Source organism: Suricata suricatta, chromosome X, assembly GCF_006229205.1.
Source record: "Suricata suricatta isolate VVHF042 chromosome X, meerkat_22Aug2017_6uvM2_HiC, whole genome shotgun sequence".
In the NCBI taxonomy this organism is placed as follows: domain Eukaryota; kingdom Metazoa; phylum Chordata; class Mammalia; order Carnivora; family Herpestidae; genus Suricata; species Suricata suricatta.
In genome coordinates this window covers 36,013,674-36,038,665 of record NC_043717.1, presented here as the reverse complement: position 1 = coordinate 36,038,665, position 24,992 = coordinate 36,013,674, and the positions used below count along the sequence as shown (strand labels likewise).

The 24,992-nt window shown below is 44.7% G+C and overlaps 1 protein-coding gene across 1 annotated transcript in view; it reads right to left on the bottom strand.

The window, feature by feature from the left end:
- LOC115283831 (amine oxidase [flavin-containing] A) overlaps positions 1-24,992 on the bottom strand; it is a 74,365-nt gene that overhangs the window by 38,878 nt on the left and 10,495 nt on the right. The window contains exons 3-4 of the mRNA XM_029930254.1: positions 12,914-13,008; positions 3,931-4,068 (exon numbers count right to left, since the gene is read on the bottom strand). Coding sequence (XP_029786114.1) covers positions 3,931-4,068; positions 12,914-13,008 — 233 coding nt within the window. The remainder of the gene's footprint in view (positions 1-3,930; positions 4,069-12,913; positions 13,009-24,992) is intronic.

Below are 24,992 nucleotides of genomic sequence, written 5' to 3'. Positions count from 1 at the left end.
GCGTCTAATTCACTAATGCAAGTAATGGGTCAATCAATCCAAGAAGCATTCAAAAGTCCACCTGCTTCCCTTAGACCACCCAAAGGAAAAGAACAGATAATGTTTTAAATACATTTAGCTGATGCCACTTCAAATGCACCTTTTAGGGGCGCCTGGATGGCTCAGTCGGTTAAGCGTCTGACTCCAGCTCAGGTCATGATCTCGCAGTTCATGGGTTCGGGGCCCGCGTAAGGCTCTGTGCTGACAGCTAGGTCAGAGCCTGGACTGTGCTTCAGATTCTGTGTCTCCCTCTCTGTCTGACCCTCCCCAGCTCCTGCTGTCTGACTCTATCAAAACTAAATAAAAAACATTAAAAATATTAAAAAACAAAAACACAAATGCACCTTTTAGGTTCAAGACAACATGGTTAATTAAATTTGACAAAGCAGATATAAACTCCTAAATAAAAGCATTCTCAAATTCACAAGATTCATAAAACCGATCTAAGAACCCATTCTGTAAGAATCAGGATCAAGGCGCCTGGGTGGCTCAGTCAGTTAAGCGTCTGGCTTCGGCTCAGGTCATGATCTCATGGTTCGTGGGTTTGAGCCCCGCGTCGGGCTCTGTGCTGACAGCTCAGAACCTGGAGCCTGCTTCAGATTCTGTGTCTCCCTCTCTCTCTGACCCTTCCCTGCTCACACTGTCTTTCTCAGTCTCTCAAAAATAAATTTTAAAAAAATATTAAAAAAAAAACAATTTAAAAAAGAATCAGGATTTACTAGGGTTCCTGGTTGGTTCAGTTGGTAGAGCACGCAACTTGTGATCTCAGGGTCATGCGTTCAAGTCCCACACTGGGTGTAGAGATTACTAAAATAAATACATAAGCTTAAAAATAAAAGAATCTGGATCTACTAAACCAGAATTATAATAGGTATTGTTGGGGTGCCTGGGTGGCTCAGTCAGTTAAGCATCCAACTTTGGCTCAGGTCATGATCTCATGGTTTGGGAGTTCAAGCCCCACTTCGGGCTCTGTGCTGACAGCTCGAGCCTGGATCCTGCTTCAGATTCTGTGTCTCCCTTTCTCTCTGTCCCTTTCCTGCTCTCACTCTGCCTTTCTCAAAAATAAATAAACATTAAAAAAAAATTTAAAACTATAAAGAATAGGTATTCTATTCACAAGGTCCATGAAGGATACAAGCAGAAACATTAGCTAATGGTAAGCTCCATGAGAGTAGAAACTCTGATTATGTGTCCACCACTGTATTTCCAGCCTGGAACAGTATCTTATACGGAGTATAACTGTTTACTGAACTGATGAATTTAGCATAATGATGTGAACCTTCTATGAATGAAGAAGACAGACATAGTCTCCTAGGAAGGGACAGGGTACAAAACACCACTAAATGTCTATCCCCATTGCTCAGCTCAGAGGCTCAGGCTTGGAACTCCACATTGCCATGTCAAAATATGCCCTGTAAACACAATCCAGCAAGGGTCAAGAACCATTCTTTGGTGAATACTAACACTCATCCTTGAGGGGCACCTGGTGGGCCCAGTCAGTAAAGCACACGACTCCTGATCTCAGGGTTTCGATTTCAAACCCCACGCTGGGTATAGGGATTACTTAAAAATAAAAATCTTGGGGTGCCTGGGTGGCTCAGTCAGTTAAGTGACTGACTTCAGCTCAGGTCATGATCTCATGGTTTGTGGGTTCAAGCCCCTCGTCAGGCTCTGTGCTGACAGCTCGGAGCCTGGAGCCTGTCTTTGGGTTCTGTGTCTCCCTCCCTCTTTGACTCTCCCCTGCTCACGATGTCTCTCTCTCTCAAAAATTAATAAAAACATTAAAAAGAAAAGAAAAGAAATGAAAATGACTTAATGGCGACACTAGCAGACAGGAACTCATTCAGCTCAAATAAATGAACTTCTAACTGGCCCGCTATTATTTTTACTCGAACATTGCTGTCCACCTTAGGTGAAAATATGTGTTCTTTAGCAGGTTAAAGTATGTGAGAGGTTCTGTGCCCCATCTTTTCTGTATATGAGGTTGCATCTTAAAAGATAAGAATGTTGCTTATCACCTTAAATGTGTGTTTCTTTGGGAGCCGGTCCTATAATGCATGAACAGTATGAACTCTGGGAGGTAAAGTAGATCATTACTAGTTTCATAGTCCTGTCGAGCTGCTTCCCCTTTCTGAACCTCAGTTTCCCACCTCTGTAAAATGGGAATAATCATGCCTGCCTAACAAGGTGGGTGTAAGGATTTACGGAGATCGTGCATGAAAAAAGCAGTTAGTTGTTTATGGTGAGGCTCTGGGGAAAATCAAAACTCTCTCAGCACCTGAATGTGAGCTTCCTAGTTGGACTGGAGAGTGAATTTATCGAACTGTTTATTTAGTACTCAATGCAAAGGATTTGCTCTCTCTCCCTACATTAAATATGCTAATATATGTAAAAGTGCTCAATAGGGCCACATGGGTAGTTCAGTCAGTTAAGCTGCTGGCTTCAGCTCAGGTCATGATCTCACGGTTCCTGGGATCGAGCCCTGTGTCGGGCTCTGTGCTGACAGCTAGCTCAGAGCCTGGAGCCTGCTTCGGATTCTGTTTCTCCCTCTCTCTCTGACCTTCCCCTGCTTGCGCTGTCTCTCCCTGTGTCTCAAAAATAAATTAAAAAAAACATATAAAAGTGCTCAATAAATGTTAGCTACTATCATTCTCACCATTGTCATCATATGCTGGTCTAGGGAAATGCCCTGCTGTGTAGGAAAGAGAAAGCAGAAGCATAGGGGTTTTTCCCTTTCTGATCGGGAAGCCTACTGAAGCCAGTGTTTGTAAACACTTTGTACAGTTTTTTATAGGTTATTTGTTCCTCCCTTGACATCCGACCCCAGTTTTTCTAAAGGCTGCTGGTTTGTTTTTTCACCTGCGCAACTGCCAGACCCCTCCCCCAAGCATCCCAAACCAGATCAGAATTTCTGAAGATCGCCTGATTGCGTCTCGGTGTGCACATATCACATGTACCCTTGGCTCCAAGGTCCGAAAGCCCCTGAAGGCTCCAGACCCACACGACTGCGCAGGGTGAAGCCACTGAGAAAGTGATGTGATCACCGGTGTGAGAATCCTGGCCTTAGAATGAATAAACGATGCCTGCCCTCAAGACCCTGGTTCCGGGAAGCCGGCTGCGAAGGCGGATAGGACAGTTGGACCTCTCAAGGCACATCTCCAAGACTCCCGCTGCTCCATGTTTGGTGTCAGCGAGGAAGAGTAGCTCTGGCAACAGCTGGATAACCGCAGAGTTGAAACAAACTCGTTCAAATGGTAGGAAAACACCCAGCCCGGCTAGCCTGCCGAAGAGTCAAGGCCCAGTACACACGAAATTATCCAAGTGTGCAAAGAAATGTCAGGTAACAATGAGTATGAGTAGCCTGCTCAGTGTTACGAAGTGGCCTCAGTCTACTGTGTTCCTTGGGGCCTTAGAGTTGCCTCACAGCTGCCTCAAAGGCTGCCTGGGGGCTCTGCGTGTGTGTGTGTGTGTGTGTGTGTCTGTGTGTGTGTGCACGTGCTCGCACATCCAAGTCTACAACAGGCGACTCCTGTCTCCACCCGCTTGCTCCCCATAGAGGCTGAAGAAGGAAGCTGAAAGCCTCATACCCTTACTCCAGCTGCACTGGGGGGTAAGGGTACAGCGTTTAAGAGCCACAGTGCGTGATGCGCAGAGGTAGCGAACGGACTCATGACCGCTTGCAGGGATTCTCAGGGTCCACAAGGATTTTTTTAAAAGAAAGCAAAAAAAAGAAAAAAGAAAGAAAGAAAAGAGAGAAATAAAACGCAGAAGACTACTGTAAGGCGGAGAGCCTATTTTTACATGCTTTGAGAAAAAACTAGGAAGAACACCAAATGTTTTCCCAAATACAATGCTCTCCCACTGGTCGCTTGAGTAAAATGTCAGGCTTACCTTGACATATTGAATAAGCCGCTCACATACATTCACTTTGTAAGTCTCTAGACCCAGCTCCTTAGATAAGCGTAAGATTCGATTCTGGGTTGGTCCCACGTAAGCCCCGCCAACATCTACGTAATTGACGTGTTCATTCTGTACAAAGAGAGAAAGGGGCCAGAAGACTTTAGTTAACACTTGGGGGGGAAAGTTTCTATGTCTCAATTAAAAACAAAAACATTTATTTTTTACTACTGAAATGTGCTTTATTTCTCTCTTAGAAAGTGCAGTTGAAAATAGCAATTCTTTCTCCACCAGCCAAGAAGTGGGCCCAACCCTGTAGGACACTCATCAGAAGTAATCCCGTTTGCATAGTTACTGGTGAGGCTGATTCAACAATAACATGTATAATGCATAAAGAACGTTATCGTACATCCTGCCGATCTAGATCCTTCTCAAAGCATTTAGGTTTTTACGCATGCTTTTCTTTGGGGTTCTTGCTGGAGGGGCCACCCCGAGATTTATTAGGCCTAATTATCTGATTTCTGATAGATAAAGTCTTAAATAACCGCACATCAATGGGCTCTTGAGGTTACGTTAAAATACTTTCTGGATCATCTTTTCATGCTTATCCTTTTTTGGTGCCTTGTTTTCCTTCTATGGTTTCTCATTTCTAACTATGAGTTACTTATTTTCTTTGGAACTTTAGCTGTGTAAATTATTTGAGGCCATGGGGCACCTGGGTGGCTCAATCAATTAAATGTCTGACTCTTGACTTCAGGTCAAGTCATGATTTCATGGTTCCTGGGATCGAGCCCCAAGTTGGACTCTACACTGACAGCGCGGAGCCTGCTTGGGATTCTCCTCCTCCCTCTCTCTCTGCCCTTCCCCCACTCAAGCACGCCTACTCTCTCTCACTCCCTCTCTGAAAAAAAAATTTTTTTTAAATATATTACTTGAGGGGTGTCACTCAGTTGGTTAAGTGTCGACTTTGGCTCAGGTCTCAAACTCCCAGCATTGAGCTCTCTGCTGTCAGGGCAGAGCCCACTTCAGATCCTCTGTCTCCCCTCTCTGTCTACCCCTCCCCTGCTCACACTCTCCCTCTCTCTCAAAAAATAAATTTAAAAACACATAAATAAGTAATTTGAGGCCTACGTGGAAAGGACTGGAATCTATTACTGCCAGCCACTTTGGCACTTTAAACAGTCTGCCTGAAATGCTGTTTCGAGGGGACACCTGCACCCCAATGTTTATAGCTGCACTATCAACAATAGCCAAAGTATGGAAACAGCGCAAATGGCCATTGATGAATGAATGGACAAAGATGTGGTATATATATATATATATATATATATATATATACACAATGAAGTATTATTTGGCAATCAAAAGAATGAAATCTTGCCATTGGCAACTACATGGATGGAACTAGAGGGCATTATGCTAAGCAGAATTAATCAGAGAAAGACAAATATCCTATGACTTCACTCATATGAAGACTTTACGATACAAAACAGATGAACATAAGGGAAGGGAAGCAAAAATAATATAAAAACAGGGAGGGGGACAAAACATAAGAGACTCTTTTTTTTTTTTTTTTAACATTTATTCATTTTTGATAGACCAAGAGAGACAGAATGTGAGCAGGGGAGGGGCAGAGAGAAAGGGAGATACAGGATCCAAAGCAGGCTCCAGGCTCTGAGCTGTCAGCAAAGAGCCTGATATGGGGCTCGAACCCACGGACCGTGAGATCATGACCTGAGCAAAAGTCAGACACTTAACCAACTGAGCCACCCAGGCACCCCAAGAGACTCTTAAATATGAAGAACAAACAGAGGGTTACTGGAGGGGTTGTGGGAGGGGGGATGGGCTAAATGGGTAAGGGGCATTCAGGAACCTACTCCTGGAATCATTGTTGCACTATATGCTAACTAACTTGGATGTAAATTTTAAAAATAAATTAAAAATCAATAAACATGAATAAGTAAATAAATAGTCTGCCTGAGGTTTAGCAAAGCATATAGTCTTTGCTAGGGCAAAGACTAAGGCAGAAGGGTGCCTGGTGTGATCAAGAAATGTGTGGCCAGAGGCTCCTGGGTGCCTCAGTTGGTTATGTGTCTTGAATCTTGATTTTGGCTGAGGTCATGATCTCACAGTTCATGAGTTCAAGCCCCGCATCAGGCTCCACACTGAATGTGCAGCCTCCTGTTTGGGATTCTCGCTCCCTCTCTCTCTGCCCCTCCCTCCACATGACAGTGCTCTCTCTCTCTCAAAATAAATAAACATTAAAAAAAAAAAAAAAAATAAGAAACAGGAGGCCAGTATGGTTAGAACAGAGTGAGCGAGGTGAGAGAATTAGAGATAAGGTTAGAGACGTTCTTCGGGGGGCAGGTCACGGGAAGCCTCACAGGTAGGACACTGGCTTGGCCTCTGAGTGAGGAGAGCTCTGGAAGCTTCAGAGCAGAGACATGCCAAGATCTGAATCAGGTCTGAGAGGCTCACTCTCGCTGCTGCACTAAGGCGAGATTATAGGAGGCCACTGCAGCACCTGGCTTAGAGACGGCAATGGCTCACACCAGGAGTAGCCACGGAAGGGGTGCAAAGTGCTGAACTCTGGATATATTTCGAAGCAGAGCCAACAGAATGAATGTAGGGCATGAGAGTATTGGACGTGACTCGGAATTTTTTGGAATTGTCATCCTTTGGAAGCCTGTTGGAATGGCTGTCTCATGGACAGAAGTTCTGATTGGGTGTGTGAAATGTGAGTGGTCTGTTCAACATTCAGGAGACAGCAGAGTGTATTTTATTCAGCATTTTACTTATTTCAATGTGGAGAGTCAATCAGGGCTTTCATTCTGCCACAAGACCAGAAATGAAGTGTGCATTCAACTTCTTTAAACTCTCCCTGGGGTACCTGAGTGGCTCAGCTGCTTAAGCGTCCGACTCTCTACTCTCCCGTTTCAGCTCAGGTCATAATCTCATGGTTCATGAGATCGAGCCCCGAGTTGGGCTCTGCACTGAGTGCAGAGCCTGCTTCAGATTCTGTGTCTCCCTCTCTCTCTGCCCCTCCCCTGTCTGTCTCTGTGTTTCTCAAAACAAATAAATAACTTTTAAAAATAAAATAAATACAGGGCACCTGGGTGGCTCAGTCGGTTAAGCGTCCGACTTTGGCTCAGGTCATGATCTCATGTTCGTGTGTTCGAGTCCCGCGTTGGGCTCTGTGCTGACAGCTCAGAGCCTGGAGCCTGCTTCAGATTCTGTATCTCCCTCGCTCTCTGACCCTCCCCTGCTCACACTGTCTCTTTCGGTCTCTCGAAAATAAATAAAAAACAAAAATAAAATAAAATAAATATAAAACAAGACTGGTTAAAGTACTTGCTTTAACAAAGCAAGAGACTCACAGGGATTTCTAGACATGATGTCTTTAGAAGACAGACACTATCTTTAAAGGAAATAATCCTCAGTGAAGGAGTAAAAAGCATGAGGCATATCGCAGAACATTTCCTTTTTTTGCCATACAAATTATTGCAATATTATTGATTACACTCCCTATGCTGTGCTTTTCTCAATCCTGTGACTTATTTTATAACTGGAAGTCTGTCGCTCTTAGTCCCCTTTACCTGTTCTGTCCACACCCCAGCCACCTCCTTTCTGGCAACCACCAATTTGTTCTCTGCACTTAGTATGCTTCTGGTTTTGTTGGTCACCTACGTGTTCATTTGTTTTCTTTTACAGGATGCTTTGTTACTGAGGTGAAAGATTCTTTTAGTGTAAAGTTTATTTTTATTTACGTTGAGAGAGAAAGAGAGAGCAAGCAGGGGAGGGGCAGAGAGAGACAGAGACAGACGATCTCAAGCAGGCTCTGCACTGTCAGCGCAGAGCCCGATGCAGGGCTGGAACTCATAAACTGTGAGATATCATGACGTGAGCCAAAATCAAGAGTCAGATGCTTAACTGCCTGAGTCACCCAGAAGCCCCACAAAGACTACAGCTTCTAAAGGAGGTGTGCAAGGTTCAACAGGAAGATATCAAAACTGTAATACGGTATTACTTCTCAGCCTTTGAAGAAGCCACAAACATACGACAGTATCAGGAAACAAATACACCATCCCTGTGGTAGCCCGGCTGGCTTTTCAGCGTCATTAATTTGGTCCTGAAGAATTATAGAGGAATCACACTGAGGAAAAACTGGGAAGTTCTGAACTAACAGGAGATCTATCTGAATAGGGGCCAAGTGATGATGCCAAATTTAATATTTCTTAAAGTACTTAAAGATCCAGAGTAGCTGTTAGGGCATCTCCATCCCAAATTATCCTAATTGACTGTAAGAATTGCTCTTAGAGGGGCGCCTGGGTGGCTCAGTCAGTTAAGCATCCGGCTTCGGCTCAGGTCATGATCTCACGGTTCATGGGTTTGAGCCCCGCGTCGGGCTCTGTGCTGACAGCTAGCTCAGAGCCTGGAGACTGCTTCAGATTCTGTATCTCCCTCTCCCTCTGACCCTCCCCTATTCCCACGGTCTCTGTCTCTCAAAAATAAATAAAGAACATAAAAAAAATTAAAAAAAAAAAAAGAATTGCTCTTAGAGGGGTGCCTGGGTCACAATCATTTCACGGTTCGTAAGTTCAAGCCCCACATTGGGCTCCATGCTGAGAGTGAAACATGTTTGGGATTCTCTCTCTCTCTGTCCCTCCCCCACTTGCTTCTGCATGTGTGCGCTCTCTCTCTCTCTCTCAAAAATAAAGAAACTTAGGAAAGAATTGGGGTGCCTGGGTGGTTCAATCAGTTAAGCGCCCAACTCCTAGATTTTGGCTCAGGTCATGATCTCACAGTCCGTGAGCTCGAACCCCACACTGGGCTCTGCACGGACAATGAGGTACCTGCTTGGGATTTTCTCTCTCCCTCTCTTTCTGCCTCTCTCTCTCAAAATAAGTAAAAAAATAAAAATAAAAACTTTTTTAAAATTCATAAATAAATAATAAATTTTCAAAAAATTGGTCTTAATAGCAATTCTAACAATTATCCAGTTCAGTTTCTTATTAAATACCATTTCTGTTCTTTTTTCTCAAAGCCCCTTACTCTCCTTCTATTCACTTGAAATCTTATGAATGTTAATTCCTAGTCAGTACTCTTTTTGAAGCACATTTCAAAGTTCCTTTCGCATATACCTAAAGAGTCACAATTATCACACTCAATACACCATAGCGCCTGTTATGCTGCTGACATAAATAAATGATGCAGTGTGAAAAATCAGCCCAGGGAAATAACACGGATAAGGACAGGCATGTTGGGATTCTCATTTCCTTTAGATTGAGAAACTTGTTCTTAGCCTGAAAATCTGCAATTTAATAACCAAAAGGTTCTAGAGATAAGAAAGTAGGGGTAAGGAATAACTTAATAACTATTGCCAAAGTGAAGGGATAATTTTCCAAAAATGACGGGAGACTTGTACTTAAGAAGGTCAGACACGCAGAATGTGCAGTCCTTTTGCACTACCACACGCTGTCATCAGTTAGAAGTTAAGTTGCCAGGGAGCCTGAAGTACATCTGGGCTGTATCTAACTGCCCAGGTGGGAAAACGGGAGATGTAAGGGGCTAGAAGGACTTAGCGCAGAGGAAGACGGGAGTCCTGTCAGGCGGTACAGAGGCCAGAATATCAGTCTCCTGAATTCCAGACCAAGGGCTTCATGGTGGACCAGGAACTACTCAGAAATTCCCCAGATATAATTAATCTGGCTTCATTTATTTAAAAAAATTTTTTTAATGTTTACTATTTTTGAGAGAGAGACAGAGAACAAGCAGACGAGGGGCAGAGAGAGAGGAAGACAGAATCTGAAGCAGGTTCTAGGCTCTGAGCTGTCAGCACAGAGCCCGATGTGGGGCTCGAACTCACCAACTGTGAGATCATGATCTGAGCTGAAGTCAGACACTTAACTGACTGAACCACCCAGGCGCCCTTCAGGTTTCCTTTTCAAATTTTTTAAAAATGTTTATTTTTGAGAAAGACAGAGACAGAGAGACAGAGCTCAAGTAGGGGAGGGGCAAAGAGAGACGGAGACACAAAATCCGAAGCAGGCTCCAGGTTCTGAGCTGTCAGCACAGAGCATGACATGGGGCTCAAACCCACAGACTGTGAGATCAGGACCTGAGCTGAAGTCAGCCGCCCAACTGACTGAGCCACCCAGGCGCCCCAAATCTGGCTTCATTTAAAGCAAGCAAGCACACATTCCAGAGCAACACTGCTGTCGCATTCCCTGGGGAACTCGTCGGAAGGCAGATTTGGATTCGGTAGGTCTGGGACAGGACCTATGATTCTGCATTTCTATCAAGCTGCTGGGAAGAAGGGGACTCTGAGGCTGGGGGGTCTATGGACCACACTGAGTAGTGAAGCTCTTAGAACTGAGTAACGTGAAAACAGACCTATGGTACATCTCCGTGTGCATCTTTTTGTTTTTTGATCCCTGTGTACATGTCAAAAGGCAGGGGGGCGCCTGGCTGGCTCAGATGGTTAAACGTCTGATTTCAGCCCAGGTCATGATCTCGAGATCTGAGAGTTCAAGCCTCTTATCAGGCTCTGTGCTGACAGCTCAGAGCCTGGAGCCTGCTTTGTGTTCTGTGTCTCCTTCTCTCTCGGCCCCTTCCCTGCTCACACTCTATGACTCTTTCTCTCTCTCAAAAATAAATAAACGTTAACAAAAATAAAAAATTAAAAAATAATAAAAAGGTAGGAAGCAGGGGCACCTGGGTGGCTCAGTCAGTTAAGCATCTGACTCTCGATTTCGGCTCAGGTCATGATCTCATGCTTTTGTGAGTCTGAGCACTACGTCAGGCTCTGTGCTGACAGCACAGAAGCTGCTTGAGATTCTCCCTCTCTCTCTGCCCCCTCCCCTGTTTGCAGTCTGTCTCTCTCAAACATAAATAGTAAATAAATAACTTTAAAAACATAGGAAGCAAATGACATGGGGGCACGGCCGGGTATGACAGAAATCCGTGTTCTACAATATTCTAGTCCACACGCTGGTTGGCTATTCCAAATGTACTCATCTTGCCTTTTCCGTGCTTGCTTCTATGATGCAATCTAGGAATGCTAAATGCTTGCTTTCCCCGGGCTCCCTAGCAGCTAAGGGTATAGCTATGTTCTCCCACTCTGGCCCAGGAGACCAAAATAAAAGTCTGCTGGGGTCTCCTGGTTAAGGAAAAGGTTTGTGGCAGATGAAGCTGGGGCCGCCTCACCACAAAACAGGCTCTTAACTACAGAGGACAAACTGATGGTTATCAGAGAGGAGGTGGATGGGGGGATGGAGGAAACAGGTGACGGGGATTCAGGAGCACCCCGGGTGTCGTACAGAAGTGTTAAATCACTGTATTGTACACCCGATGTGAAGATTACGCTGTAATGTTAAGTAACGGGAATTATAATAAAAATTTAAAAGGAAAACTGGGGGTGCCTCTTCATGCCCTTTCCCGTCTTAAATGAGGACGTGACGCTCAAGAGTGGCAGCGGCCATCTGGTCACCACTAGGCAATAAGACAACATGGAAAGAATGGCTGAGCGGAAAGACAGAAAGAGCATAGAGCCTTGATGACCGAGCTGAGCCCCCTGCGCCAGTCTGGGCTTGCTGCTACCAGGCTACTTCTGATGCAAAAGAACTGCACGCTTGCGCTCACACCGTCGTGATGAGCACGGCAGAAGCCGCTTCTCTGTAAGCCCGACACATCTCAATAGATAGGTGCTTCCTCTCTTTCCGGTCACTGCAGCCGCCTCGTTTTGTCCTGCCGGTCCCTCAGCCGTTACCACGCCATCTGTGTGCTCTGGCAAAGGCTCTCAGGAATGACCTCATTGACGAACACAAGGGCCCTTTTCAGCCCTCCTCCTGTGTCAAATGCCTCTCCCACCCCCCCAGCATCTGACTCTGGCTGCCATCCCTTCCTCCTTCCTCCAGCGATCTGCCTCTGGCTCTCTGCTGTTTAGCTCCAGCGCCGCTGCCTCTGCCCCCATTCAGTCTACACGGCCCCCTCCAAACCTCTATCATCGGCCCTATGTCCTCCCCACCCCGTGTCGTCTCCCGGTACACATCTATCAGCTCCCACGGACTTGACCGCCTACCACTGCGGCCTTGAATAATAGTAAACAATAGTTGGGATGTGGGTTTTTTGTTGTTGTTGTTTTTTTTTGTCCTAGAATGGTGAGGTCAGCCCAAGTCTAAACAGGCAGGGATGTAGCAAGAGCTGAGCTTTCGCATGGCTAGCCAACCGTACCTGAGCAAAGAAGAGGGTCTCTCTCACAAGCACTCCCCTTAGGAAACAAGGGTGCACGAAAATACGCTCCATTTGCATCTGCTTACTATAGCCACACTTCTTTTCTTTCAAGTTTATTTATTTGCTTACTTAGAGAAAGAGTACACAAGCAGGGAGAAGGGCAGAGAGAAAGAGAGAGAGAGAGAGAGAGAGAGAGACCCAAGCAGGCTCCATGATGTCAGCACAGAACCCAACATGGGGCTCGAACTCACGAACCAGATCATGACCTGAGCTAACATTAACAGCTGGATGCCTAACCACCTGAGCCACCCATGTAGCCACACTTCTTAGAAGTTGTGTATCCTTGAATAAATATAAATAAAGAAGGAACCTGTATTCTGTATGTGTGCGTGTGTGCGCATGCGTGTTGTGGGTATATAGTTATTTCAAGTCAGCCAAACCGTAACCCCATGTGAGATACTACTTACTCTATTTAGGTCTCCAGCACAGAAACTATGACAGTGTACAGAAGTTATTTGCTCACGTTTGTTTTCATCACGAGGCTATAAGCTACTGAAGGTCAGAGGTGATCACTCTTCCGTGAGCGTTTGTTGAAAACAACGGACCCTGGTGGAGCAGTCGAAGGCTCAGGGGGACGAATGGCTTCGATCGCATGAACGCGAGATCACTTCCAGCTCTGTGACTTCCACCACCCCCACTTGCAGTGTGAGTGAGAAATCATATGTGAAGTATTAAAATCACTTACCCTCACGGTGTATGTTCTTCCTCCAACTCTGTCCCGCGCTTCTAAGACCAAAACATTAGTGTCATGCTCAGCTAAGAGTTTGGCAGCGGACAGCCCTACAACAGAAAAAAAATCAAGGAACATGTTAAGACCCAAACATGAAATATCCAAGATTTAGCCAGATCTATATATAAAATGAAAGCAGGGCCTCAGACATAATCCACTGACTCTTTCTCTTTAATGTTTAAAAAAAATTTTTTTTTAGTCTTTATTTTTGAGAGAGAGAGAGCACAAGCAGGAGAGGGAGACACAGAATCCAAAGCATGCTCCAGGCTCTGAGCTGTTAGCACAGGGTCTGATGTGGGGCTCGAACCCACAGTCTACAAAATCATGACCTGAGCTGAAGTTGGACACTTAACTGACTGAGACACCCAGGCGCCCCTGTTTATTTTTTTGAGGGAGACAGAGAGTGAGTAGGGGAGGGGCAGAGAGAGAGAGAGAGAGGGAGACACAGAATTTGAAGCAGGCTCTAGGCACTGAGCTGTCAGCACAGAGCCCAATGCAGGGCTCAAACTCACAGACCACAAGATCATGACCTGAGCTGAAGTTGCAACCTTAATGGACTGAGCCACCCAGGCAACTCCAATTTTGCTATCTTTCTAATAAATTCTGACCACACTGTGATTAATCGAGTCACCAATTTTATAATCCATCCTGTATTACATTATTATAATTTTATTATCCATCAAAGATAGGTTGACAGAATGTAATAATTTTTTTAATTCAACTTAGTTAACATACAGTGTTATCTTGGTTTCAGGAGTAGAACCCAGTGATTCATCTCTTACATATGACACCCAGTGCTCATCCCCAAAAGCGCCCTCCTTAACGCCTGTCACCCATTTCACCAGTCCCTCCACCCACCTCCCCTCCAGCAACCCTCAGTCCATTCTCTGTATTTAAGAGTCTCTTCTGGTTTGCCTCCCTCTCTGTTTTTATCTTAGTTTTCCTTCTCCTCCCCTCTGTTCATCTGTTGTTTTCCTTAAATTCCACAATCATAATGAAATCCTACTTAAGAGAATGTGTTGAACCTTTTCAGTCAACCCTTATCATGCTCTGCGTCCAGAAATCCCGATTGTATAAACAGAAGAGTGCGTTTTTCCTGGAAACTCCCTGGGGCTACACCAGCCCTCCGTAGATCCGTGGTTTTCTCAACTTAAAAAACCCTTATAATCACCTCCCATGATTTATCTTTGGATTACACGCTTGCCAGTTATTTTTCCCACTAGATTCCAAGTTCCCAAAGGTAAGAACCACGCACCATACTTCCTTCCTTGATGCAAAGCTGAGCAGAGGTTTTTATGTGTAAATAAAAGCTGTCCTAAAAGATAGATTTAAAACCCAGCATAGTGGGGCGCCTGGGTGGCTCAGTCGGTTAAGCCTCCGACTTTGGCTCAGGTCAGATCTCACGTTCGTGGGTTCGAGCCCCGCATCGGGCTCTGTGCTGACGGCTCAGAGCCTGAAGCCTGCTTCCGACTCTGTGTATCCCTCTCTCTCTGCCCCTCCCCTGATCATGATCTCTCTCTCTCTCTCTCTTGAAAATAAATAAATGTTAAAAAAAAATTAAAAAAAAAAAACCAGCATAGTAATCCCAGAAAAGTAGGGGAAATGTTGTGGATTAACATTATATCAAGGATGCATGCTATCAACATGACTTGTCACTGATGTCAGTCCCGATCACCTGGCTGAGGTGATGTTTGCCAGTTTTCTCCAATATGGAGCTACTTCTGTCCAATCCCATATTCTTTGGAAGGAAGTCTGCGCACAGCCCACACTTTAAGATGTAGGGAGTTATGTTCTACTTCCTCGAGGGTGAAGTGTCTACATGAATTCTTTTTAAATTTTTTAACTTTTTAAAATGTTTTTCTTAAATTTATTTTTGAGAGACAGAGAGAGACAGTGTGAGCAGGGGAGGGTCAGAGAGAGAGATACAGAATCTGAAGCAGGCTCCAGGCTCTGAGCTAGCGGTCAGCACAGAGCCTGACGCGGGGCTCGAACCCACGAACCGTGAGATCATGACCTGAGCTGAAGCCGGACGCTTAATCGACTAAGCCACTCAGGCGCCCATAACGTTTTTATTTATTATTGAGAAACAGAGAGAGACAGAACATGAGCATGGGAGGGGCAGAAGGAGGGGGAGATACAGAATCTGAAGCAGCTCCAGGCTCTTCAGGCTGTCAGCACAGAGCCTGAGCCAGTACAGGGCTCGAACTCACAAACCACGAGATCATGACCTGAGCCAAAGTCAGACGCTTAAGCGACTGAGCCCGCCAGGCAGGTGCCCTTCTACATAAATTTTTAGGAATTCTTCCACAGGGGAGATTTCTCTCTTCTCCCCCATTTATTTACGTATTCAATCATGAACTTATTACATCAGTATGGACTCGTAAATGGTGGTTTTGTACTTTGGGTTATGACCCAATATTATGTTATTTATTTTGTTGCTCAAACTGTTCCAGCTTTGGTCACTGGGAGTTCGTTCAGTTGGCTCTTGTGTCACTCTGACATGTCCCCATCATTGTGTCTGTGTGTGTGTGTGTGTGTGTGTGTGTGTGTGTGTTCGCTTGGGCACTTCCTTACTTTCTGGTATTACAAGATGTTCTAGGCTCATCTTGTCTCTTTCTGCCCAATCTCAGAATCAGGCATTTCTCCAATGAGCTTTGAAAGCATTAGAAACCAATATCTGGGCTCTAGGTGTGCTCATTCCTACCGGCGTGTCACTGCTTCTGGGATCTCTCAGCTCACAGAGTAAGGAAATCTTTGCACACATTTATTTTCAAATATACTTTTTTTTTTTGCACTTCCAATGCTATTTATACGTAGTTCTCTTTAAACTCCCATTACAGGGGCACCTGGGTGGCTCAGTCAGTTAAGCATCTGACTTCAGCTCAGGTCATGATCTCGAGGTTTGTGAGTTCAAGCCCCGCATCAGGCTCTGCTGGCAACTCAGAGCCTGGAGCCTGCTTCAGATTCTGTGTCTCCCTCTCTCTCTGACCCTCCCATGATCAAGCTCTGTCTCCCTTTGTCTCTCAATGATAAATAAACATTAAAAATTTAAAAAATATATAATAAACTCCCATTACAGAAAGTATGAAGCAGAGTAAAGATGAACACACTTCAAACAGAAAAAGGTTAGCATATTACGGTGAAAGAGAAATAAGGAGGGTATTGGGATAAGTTGAGTAAAATGATATAAATGTGATTTTTAAAACTCAGTAATCTGGGGGCACCTGGGTGGCTCAGTCAGTTATGCATCCCACTGTGGCTCAGGTCACGATCTCATGGTTCATGGGTTCAAGCCCCACATCAGGCTGTGTGGACAGTCCAGAGCCCAGAGCCTGGAGCCTGCTTCTGATTCTGTCTCTCTCTCTCTCTCTCTCTCTCTCTCCCGAAAATGAATAAAAATTTTAAAAATACCAATTTTTTAGTTCCACCCAGTGAAAACGGTTGGAAAAAATTACCTACCTGGAAGCAGTGAGCACTCCCAACACCTAGATTGTGGTTTCTAAACAATGAATTTCCACTGAAATGAACCAAGGCTTGTGACCTGTTTCAGCTCTGGAGTAGGAAATGTGCAAAGACGAGTCTGAAACATCAAGTCACACCAGAAAGTGAGTAGGCGAGGAGAGATGGCCCGAATGGTGATAGGAAGGCTCAGGAACCTACCTATAGAAACTCCGACTGCCCAAAGATGGGAGAATTTGAGTATCAAATCAAAATAACAGCAGCAGGAGCGAGATGGGGTGGGGAAAAAGCCCCCAGAATGACAAATGTGATGGCTTAAATCCACGATTTAATACTACTACTTAACAGAGAAAAATTCTCATTGGTTTATCATTGGAGAATGCTAAGCAATCACCTTACCAGTGTGAACATGACTTAAAGAAAAGAATGTGACAGTCATCCTACCTTTCCTATTTGCAATGAATCTCAAACAACCAAACCGCTAACAAAGGGAGGTTTTGCTGTATGAAAGTATGCTGGCTAATAAGTGAGGACTAGTAAAATGAGAATATACGCATTTTGCACCCCCTAATAAATTAGATCCTTCAATCTAGTGTAATAATCATTATCATCTGCTAATATCACACACAAGAAAAGATAACCAGACGTTACCTGCCTCCTGATGCACGAACATACCACCACCACTGAAGTAGTTAGGGCAGAAGGAAGGGGAGGAGGACAAGGAGCACACACTAAATTCTAATGTGATGAAGCCTCTAGATCTGATACTCAGGGTCAGCAGAGCACGTTTAAATAGTACTACCAGGATGCAATCAACAAAATCCAGATTGTAGGAACTGATCCAGGACTACCCTGTTTGATTTTTTATTCTTTTCAATGTGTATTTATTTTTGAGAGAGAGAGAGAGAGAGAGTGTGTGCGTGCCCGCAGGAGAAGCAGAAACAGAGGGAGACAGAGTATCCCAAGCAGGCTCCATGCTGTCAGTGCAAAGTCTGACAGGGGGCTTGAACCCACCAACCGTGGCATCATGACCTGAACTGAACTCGGACAGTAAACCCACCAAGCCACCCAGGTGCCCCAACCCTGGTTTATTATTTTTCTTTTTTTTTTTTATGTCTTTATTTTATTTTGAGAGAGAGATACAGAGAGTGAGCAGGGAGAGGGGCAGAGAGAGAGAGGGAGACACAGAAGGTGAAGCAAGCTCAAGGCTCTGGGCTGTCAGCACAGAGCCCAATGCAGGGCCCAAACCCACTAACTGTGAGATCATGACCTGAGCCAAAGTCAGATACTTGACTGACTGAGCCACCCAGGCGCCCCTATTTTTTTGTTTTTAACAACCTGCCTGCACCTGCTCTCTCTCCCTTTTATCCTTTGCAGGCTTTTCCTACAATAAATCTCTTACAATGGCGAGTTCTGTTTGATGTCTGCTCTCAGAGGACCCAGACTGCCACAATATTTCGTTCATATACAGAATCAAGGAAGAATCTGGGTCTAGAAGATCTAGCGTGCGGGGGGTGGGGGGGGCTAAACCAGAATATCCAGCCCTGCTATCTGCCAACGTCTGTCTGTATGTAGTTTTGACCGGTTCAAGTACAACTTATGTTTAGGTATGCAAAAATCTTTGGAATCTGCTCACAAAGGAAGCACCCATCTGGGGACATTTAAATAAATTCAAACCAAGGTCTGCCAATCTTGGTGTGATGTGTTTTCTGGGACAGAGCAAAGGCAACTTTGGCTGATGGTCATTTAAGAAAGAACGAAGGTGTTATTAAAAGCATGCATAAGCACAAATCTAGTCTTATGTCAAACTATCACTCTGTATTTATTTATTCCCCCTATCACTCTGTATTTAAATGCAGAGAAAGGCAGATACAAAAATGTTAATTTCTTCCCCTTCACCTTAACCAACTGAACTATAAACCAATTAGAAAAAGACAGTCAGGGATTGACTAGAGTAATCAGTGGCTCCTCTTCTAAAGGAGGGGACACTCGTTCTGTGCTGCCACCGGAGGACAGAGGTGGCTTTGACCTCCAGCAACAGTGGGTCCCACAGCATCCTGCTGGTTTGGTGCAAAGCAAACAGATCAACTTCATGTGCCTTTCCTGCTACCCCTCCACAACTATCTCTCGGGCTAGACTTCACTATCCCCTTATTCCAGATGGAAAAGCCAGGTTAACCAAATGACAGCCAACAAAGTGTCCTGAAAAGTGACTGCTTTTACTTCTCATACCCTACTCGGAGGCTGAACGAAATCCAATTTAATGTGTAACTCTAAGCTTGCTGAGTGGCTCGGTCACCTGAGCACACCAGTGACAAAGGTCATTTTGCAACTGGCCGTTTAAGACTACAAACAAAATGAAAAAGGTGACCATTCCAATGGCGGTTTCTGCGCTCCAGTAAAACAACTGGGCCTCTCTCAGCAAGGAAAGAGTCAACTCTTAGTTTAAGAAACAAGGGAAATATTTAAAACATTTTAAAGGGATTTCAGAGAAAGAAAATGGCTTTAAAAACGGTCCTGGGAGTTTGAGGGGGGAAGATGTAAGTTACTGAGAAAAATAGTTCTTCTACAGTGCTGAATAAATGGGGTTCTGATGTTTTAGTTTGTGTGTTTATTGTGAACAAGACCCTGACAAGAAAGTTCCATAAGCCCTGGAAGGTGAGAAAATACAGAATACGGAAAGGAAAGCCAGGGCCCAGTAAAAAAAAAAAAAAATTCTTTTTGAATAAGAACTAATAACTAAGTTTGAAGAAATAACTCAGGCAGTCCAAAATAAAGCACAGGGATGCCTGGATGGCTCAGTCAGTTAAGTGTCCGACATTGGCTCAGATCATGATCTCCCGGTTCTTGGGTTCAAGCCCCTCAAGCCCCACGTCAGGCTCTGTGCTGACAGCTCAGAGCCTGGAGCCTGCTCTGGATTCTGTGTCTCCCTCTCTCTCTGCCCCTTCCCCTGCTCATGCTTTCTTTCTCTCTCTCTCCAAAAATAAACAAAAAAATAAATAAATAAAGCATAGGCAAATACTTGGGGTCCAGAAAAGTTTTTCTAATGTAGTAATTGTGGCTGTTGATGTGAATGAAAACCATGAAGATGATGCTTGCTTCAAGATGTAAGTCTTAGATTATAGTCCTTAATTCTTGTTTTTTTTTAATTTGAGAGAGAGAGAGAGAGAGAGAGCACTTGTGCGACTTGGGGAGAGGGGAAGAGGGAGAGGGAAAATCTCAAGCAGGCTCCTTGCTCTGCACGGAGCCCAATAGGGGCTCGATCCCATGACCCTGGGATCATGACCTGAGTGGAAATCAAGATGTGGACGCTCAACTGACTGAGCCACCCAGGGACCCCCTTAGCTCTTTTCTGCTTATTATTCTGTGTCTCAGAATGCATCCTACCCTCCCTTCATCACCAAAGAACTCAATAACCATTTACAGAAAAAAATTGTTTCTCAACCGTTAACTACACAGATTAGCTTAAGGGGTCTGCCTTTATCTTTCAAAAGGTTTATTGAGCATTTTTTCCCCAGTAAATGGGATAAAACTTAGAAAAAAGGCTTTTTAAAGTATTTTTTTAATTTATGTAAGTAATCTCTACACCCCACGTGAGTCTCAAACTCACCACTGTGAGATCAAGTGTCGCATGTTCTACTGACTGAGCCAGCGGGGCAGCCCGGAAAAGAAAAGGTTTGTAAGTCTAAAGGCAAGCCACCAAATACAACGTAGCTACTAAAAAATAGGTTTTTTTTCCACCAAAGTATAGTGCTCAGCACAAGCGTAACGGACACCTGTCACCATACAACGCGATCACAATACCACTGACAAAATTCCCTGTGCTGGGCCTTTCATGTGACTTACTCAATCCATAAAAAGATTTTGTAATCAAATATTTTTTATTTTCATATTTGTTATGAAAAGAGAAAGATCTCATATTAAATCTATTTCATCTTGTTCCCAAGAACTATAGATTGGCCAGAGCTAAGTGCACATCTGTTCATTTCCCTCTCATTTCACTGCCACATGGAACCTTGAATGAAAGAAGAAACCGGCCCCCCCCAGCCCTCCTGCTGGTTCTCCCCTGGGTCCTGCCCCACTCACCGCCTGCCCCAAGGTAAGGAAAGGGTCTGATACCATGGTATGCTGCTACGTGGCTAACAACCATCTCTGGGCTGGGGAGAAGGAGAGGAGAGGATACCTGATGTGAACTGTTCAGGTTTCCATGGTGTATAGACACTCCCATTATGTCTGATTTCAAATGACATTTCAAGCTACAAACATGGGATCACTGAATGTGGAATTGGAAAGAGGCCTTTCTGGCCAGTAAAAGCTAGTTCTCATACACGCTGTTAGAGCTAGAAACTCCCGGCCTAGGGGAGCCTAGGTGGCTCAGTCGGTTGGGCATTCGGCTTCAGCTCAGGTCATGATCTCACACTCCATGGGTTCCAGTCCCGTGTCGGGCTCTGTGCTAACAGCTCAGATTCTGGAGCCTGCTTCAGATTCTGTGTCTCCCTCTGTCTCCTCCCTTCCCCTGTTCACTCTCTCTCTCTCTCTCAATCTCACTCTCACTCTCAAAAATAAAATAAAGACCAAAAAAAAAAAAAAGTTTGAAATTCCCGGCCTCAGATCAGAGAGGGGAAGGATAAAGTCAGGGAGAGGAGAGTGTCTGTTGTTGAGTGTATGACACTGGGTTGGAAGGGATGAAGGGTCACCTTGGAAAGGTGTCCTAGACTCTGAGTTTCCCTAGTGTCTGAAGGCTAAGGTTCTCCCCTGGGTCCGTCTGAAGGAAGAGGTCTAAGTGGGCATTGGCAAATCTACCATCCTTCGCGCCTGCGTGAAGAGTTCCTCTCCCCTATCTCGGCAAACCAAACTCCTTAGGTGCAAAAGAGCCCAGGACTACCAAATGTCCTGTGGTTTTCAATGAGAGTACAGAGCCCCGAGAAGTTACATTCACAAAGAGTTTGGTAAGGACTTATCAAATAAATAAGGATCTGATCACTTTCTAAATTAAAAACCAAACCAAACGAAACCCTGAATGACAGGAAAATCAGAGGATCGAGGCACAAGCAAATCTTTAACCACTTTGCACTTAAGTATTTTAAATAGGAACGAGCACTTTAAAACAATTCCTCTTCTGATCTTTCTTCAATCATTTGGGTTTTACAGAAACCAAGATAAAACAGGTTAAAGGAGGTTATCAGAGAGGCTTAGAAAAAAAAGAAAGCAAGTCTGCTAAAAGCACCCCTCATGTGAGAGTTCAGGCAATTGTTAATGTGGGTTATTAGATCAGGAGAGCCTGGGTTAGGTTGAGATTGGTGTATGCAGCCAGCCCGTGTTGCCATGGCAACCACAAACCAAGCTCTGGCTTCTTAAAGCCACTGCCCTGGAAACTGTGTTCCTACACATTCTTCACTGCTTCCAATGTCCTGAGAAGCATGACCTCCCCAGAGAAATGGTTCGGGGAATGATTTAACCCACACGGCGCCCCTGGAGCAGGAATAAAGAGTATCTGCAAGAAAGCCTTCAAAGAGACAGTTACCGCGGAGCCGGAGCCCTAGCTTCACCCTTAACCCCTGCCTTTTCTAACCTCGCCAAGGGCCCTTCCCTTTACCTTCCTTCTTCAAGCACCTTCATATGACTCTACTGTAGGGGAAAAAAAAAAAAAATTCGCCACTTTGACTCCGGTCACCGTTTCCAGTTCCATTTTTTATTTTTCTTCCATGACAAATGATCTGGTGTCTCCACTCCTTCACCAGAGCAAACCTTGACATGTGTCATGTTCCTGATCAAAAAGGTCCAGTGGCTCGTTTTCAATACTAGCAAGTGTTCTAATCTCTGGCCACACTCTGTCCCTGTTAGCCTGCTTGAAGTTTCTTCTCAGCACCCAGCACCGCCTGGCACTAGACAGACAGCGTTGAGGCCACCCGCACTAGAAGGAACCCCCCGAGAAAGCAGGGTCATTTACGCGTCTCGAGGTCCATACATCTGAAACAGGACATTGGATATTTTCCCACAACTCACTCCTCCCCTGGCCCTTTGCAGCTTCACAAATGCCACCATCATTTAGTCAGCGGCTCGGATCAAAACTCTTGAAGCCATTTCTGAGCCTTCTCTTTGGGTCATATACCTCGTCCATGCAAGTGGCAGGTCCTATTGGATGTAGCCTCCAACTAGGCTCTGAATCCGCCCGCAACTCCAACCGCAGCCACCCTTGTCTAAGGCGTGGCAGCCTTCTGCCCTCATCCAAGGCACCATGGCCTTGCGCCCAGAGACCTGACTCTGAGCGAGTGTGTTAGGACCTTTCTGAGAGCAGAAACGTGTTCTGTACCTTTGCGTCCCTAGAATGGATCCTGCCATGTTGCAGGTGCTTAAAGGCTTCTTGCAAACACCAGAGCGACCACACACAGAAGACAAACCCATGCTCACTTGGATGAGGGAACATCAGAACATCCAAGAACAGGGAAGGTTCGTTTTTTTGTTTTTACTTTTTGTTAACGTTTTTATTCATTTTTTGAGAGACAGAGAGAGACTGTGAGTGGAGGAGGGGCAGAGAGAGAGGGAAACACAGAATCTGAGGCAGGCTCCAGGCTCTGAGCTGTCAGCACAGAGCTCGATGTGGGGCTCGAACCCACGAACCATGAGATCATGACCTGAGCCAAAGTGGGACACTCGACCAACTGAGCCACCCAGGTGCCCCGTGAGTATACTTTCCAGTCTCTGACCCAATACTGCCCTTTTTAGCAACAGAGAACAGAGAATATCAATGTACAAACTTGCCCTGATACCTATAACTGTTCCTTTCTATCTGTCCACCCCTCTAACCATCTGTACTTTGTGCTTCCTTTCAGAGAAATAATTCTCTGCTTTTGCAAATGCCAAATCTTCTAATCCCCTTGATAAGCTAAAGAGACAATACTGTCTCAAATGATAAATAGATGAAAGCTAACAATTAACTTCAATTTGCCCTGAATTCAACAGACTGGTTGTCTAGACAGTCCTAATTTATTTGATTATTGTCCAGCATTCACCTTCCCTTTAGATAAATGGATCTCACCCAAGTTAGGGAATGCAATTATCCCTTAATTCATTGCCCACCCCATTCTTTCACTGAAACTTAAAAACCCCACCTAGGACCCTCCACAACTTATGCCCTCAGATTCTGCACCCCAGAATGTTCTGTGGTTTCAAGCAATAGTTTCCCAGATGTTTTATGGAACACCAGTCTTCAAGATGCTCTGGGGGAAAATATCAATGTTCTTGGACGTTGGGATGTATGCCATTTCTCCTTCTGGGAAATGTGTGACACACCCTGGCATATTAAAGACCCTAATAAGTCCTGCAGTGAAGAGATCTGTTTAACTTTGCATTTCTCCACCTTCTGCCTTTAAAAACCAAACCAAACCAAACAAACCATACCTCAAAACACACTTTTGAAAAGCTAGTTTCATCTCTCATAAGACTATCCAAATATTTACAGTAATAAACTCCCCTGGGCAAGGATCCAGGCAAGCAAGGCCTAGAACATGACAAGCTACGTGTTTTGAAGCCAAACTTCAGTCCAGCTATGGCTTATGCTCTGGGTGTCCTGCTTCTTCCCCTTAATTCCTAAAAGTGACATGTTTTTTCAACTTTCATGTCCACTACCCCCTAGGAATGTGTATAGTGTGCACTCCGTACTAAGTTTTTAAAGTTAACTTTCTATCATTCAGCAAGGTGATCTCTGGCCCATAGAATTCTTCCATAACGACATGTTTGGACTCTTGGACTGAAGGCTCTGAGGACAATAAAAAGTACAGTCAAACATCAGCTCATTGAAGTTTTGGAAGCAATGCTCTCAAAGCAGGAAAACGTAAATTTTGCTCACAGCACGTAGTGAGCCCTCAATCGACAGATATGTATTGACTGAATGAGCGAACAAATGAATGAACGAACGAACGAGTGAATGAACAAATACATGCAGGTGTGCCAAGAAAAAGGTCTTGGATTTAAGCCGCGGTTCCCAGCAAACTCATTTAATCTGGAAATGGCCACCTTTAAAGGTCATCTGTGGTATGTCAACTATATTTCAATTTAAAAAACGTTTTGGGGCACCCGGCTGGCTGAGTCAGAGGAACAGGCGACTCTTGGATCTTGGGGTTGTGGGGTTGAGCCTCACATTAGGTGTAGAGATTATTTAAAGATAAAAATCTTTTTTTTTAATTTTTTTAAATTAAAAAAAATTTTATGTCTTTATTTTATTTTGAGAGAGAGAGAAACAGAGACTGAGCAGGGGAGAGGCAGAGAGAGAGGGAGACACAGAATCTGAAGCAGGCTCCAGGCTCTGAGTAGTCAGCACAGAGCCCGATGCGGGGCTCAAACCCACAAACTGTGAGATCATAACTTGAGCTTAAGTCGGACGCTTAACCAACTGAGCCACCCAGGCACCCCAAAGATAAAAATCTTAAAGAAAACAATTTTATGCTGATGCATAGGAGCACATGTACCCCAATGTTCATAGCAGCACTGTCAACAATGGCCAAAACATGGGAAGAGCCTAAATGTCCATCACCTGATGAGTGGATCAAGAAGATGTGGTATATACACACAATGGA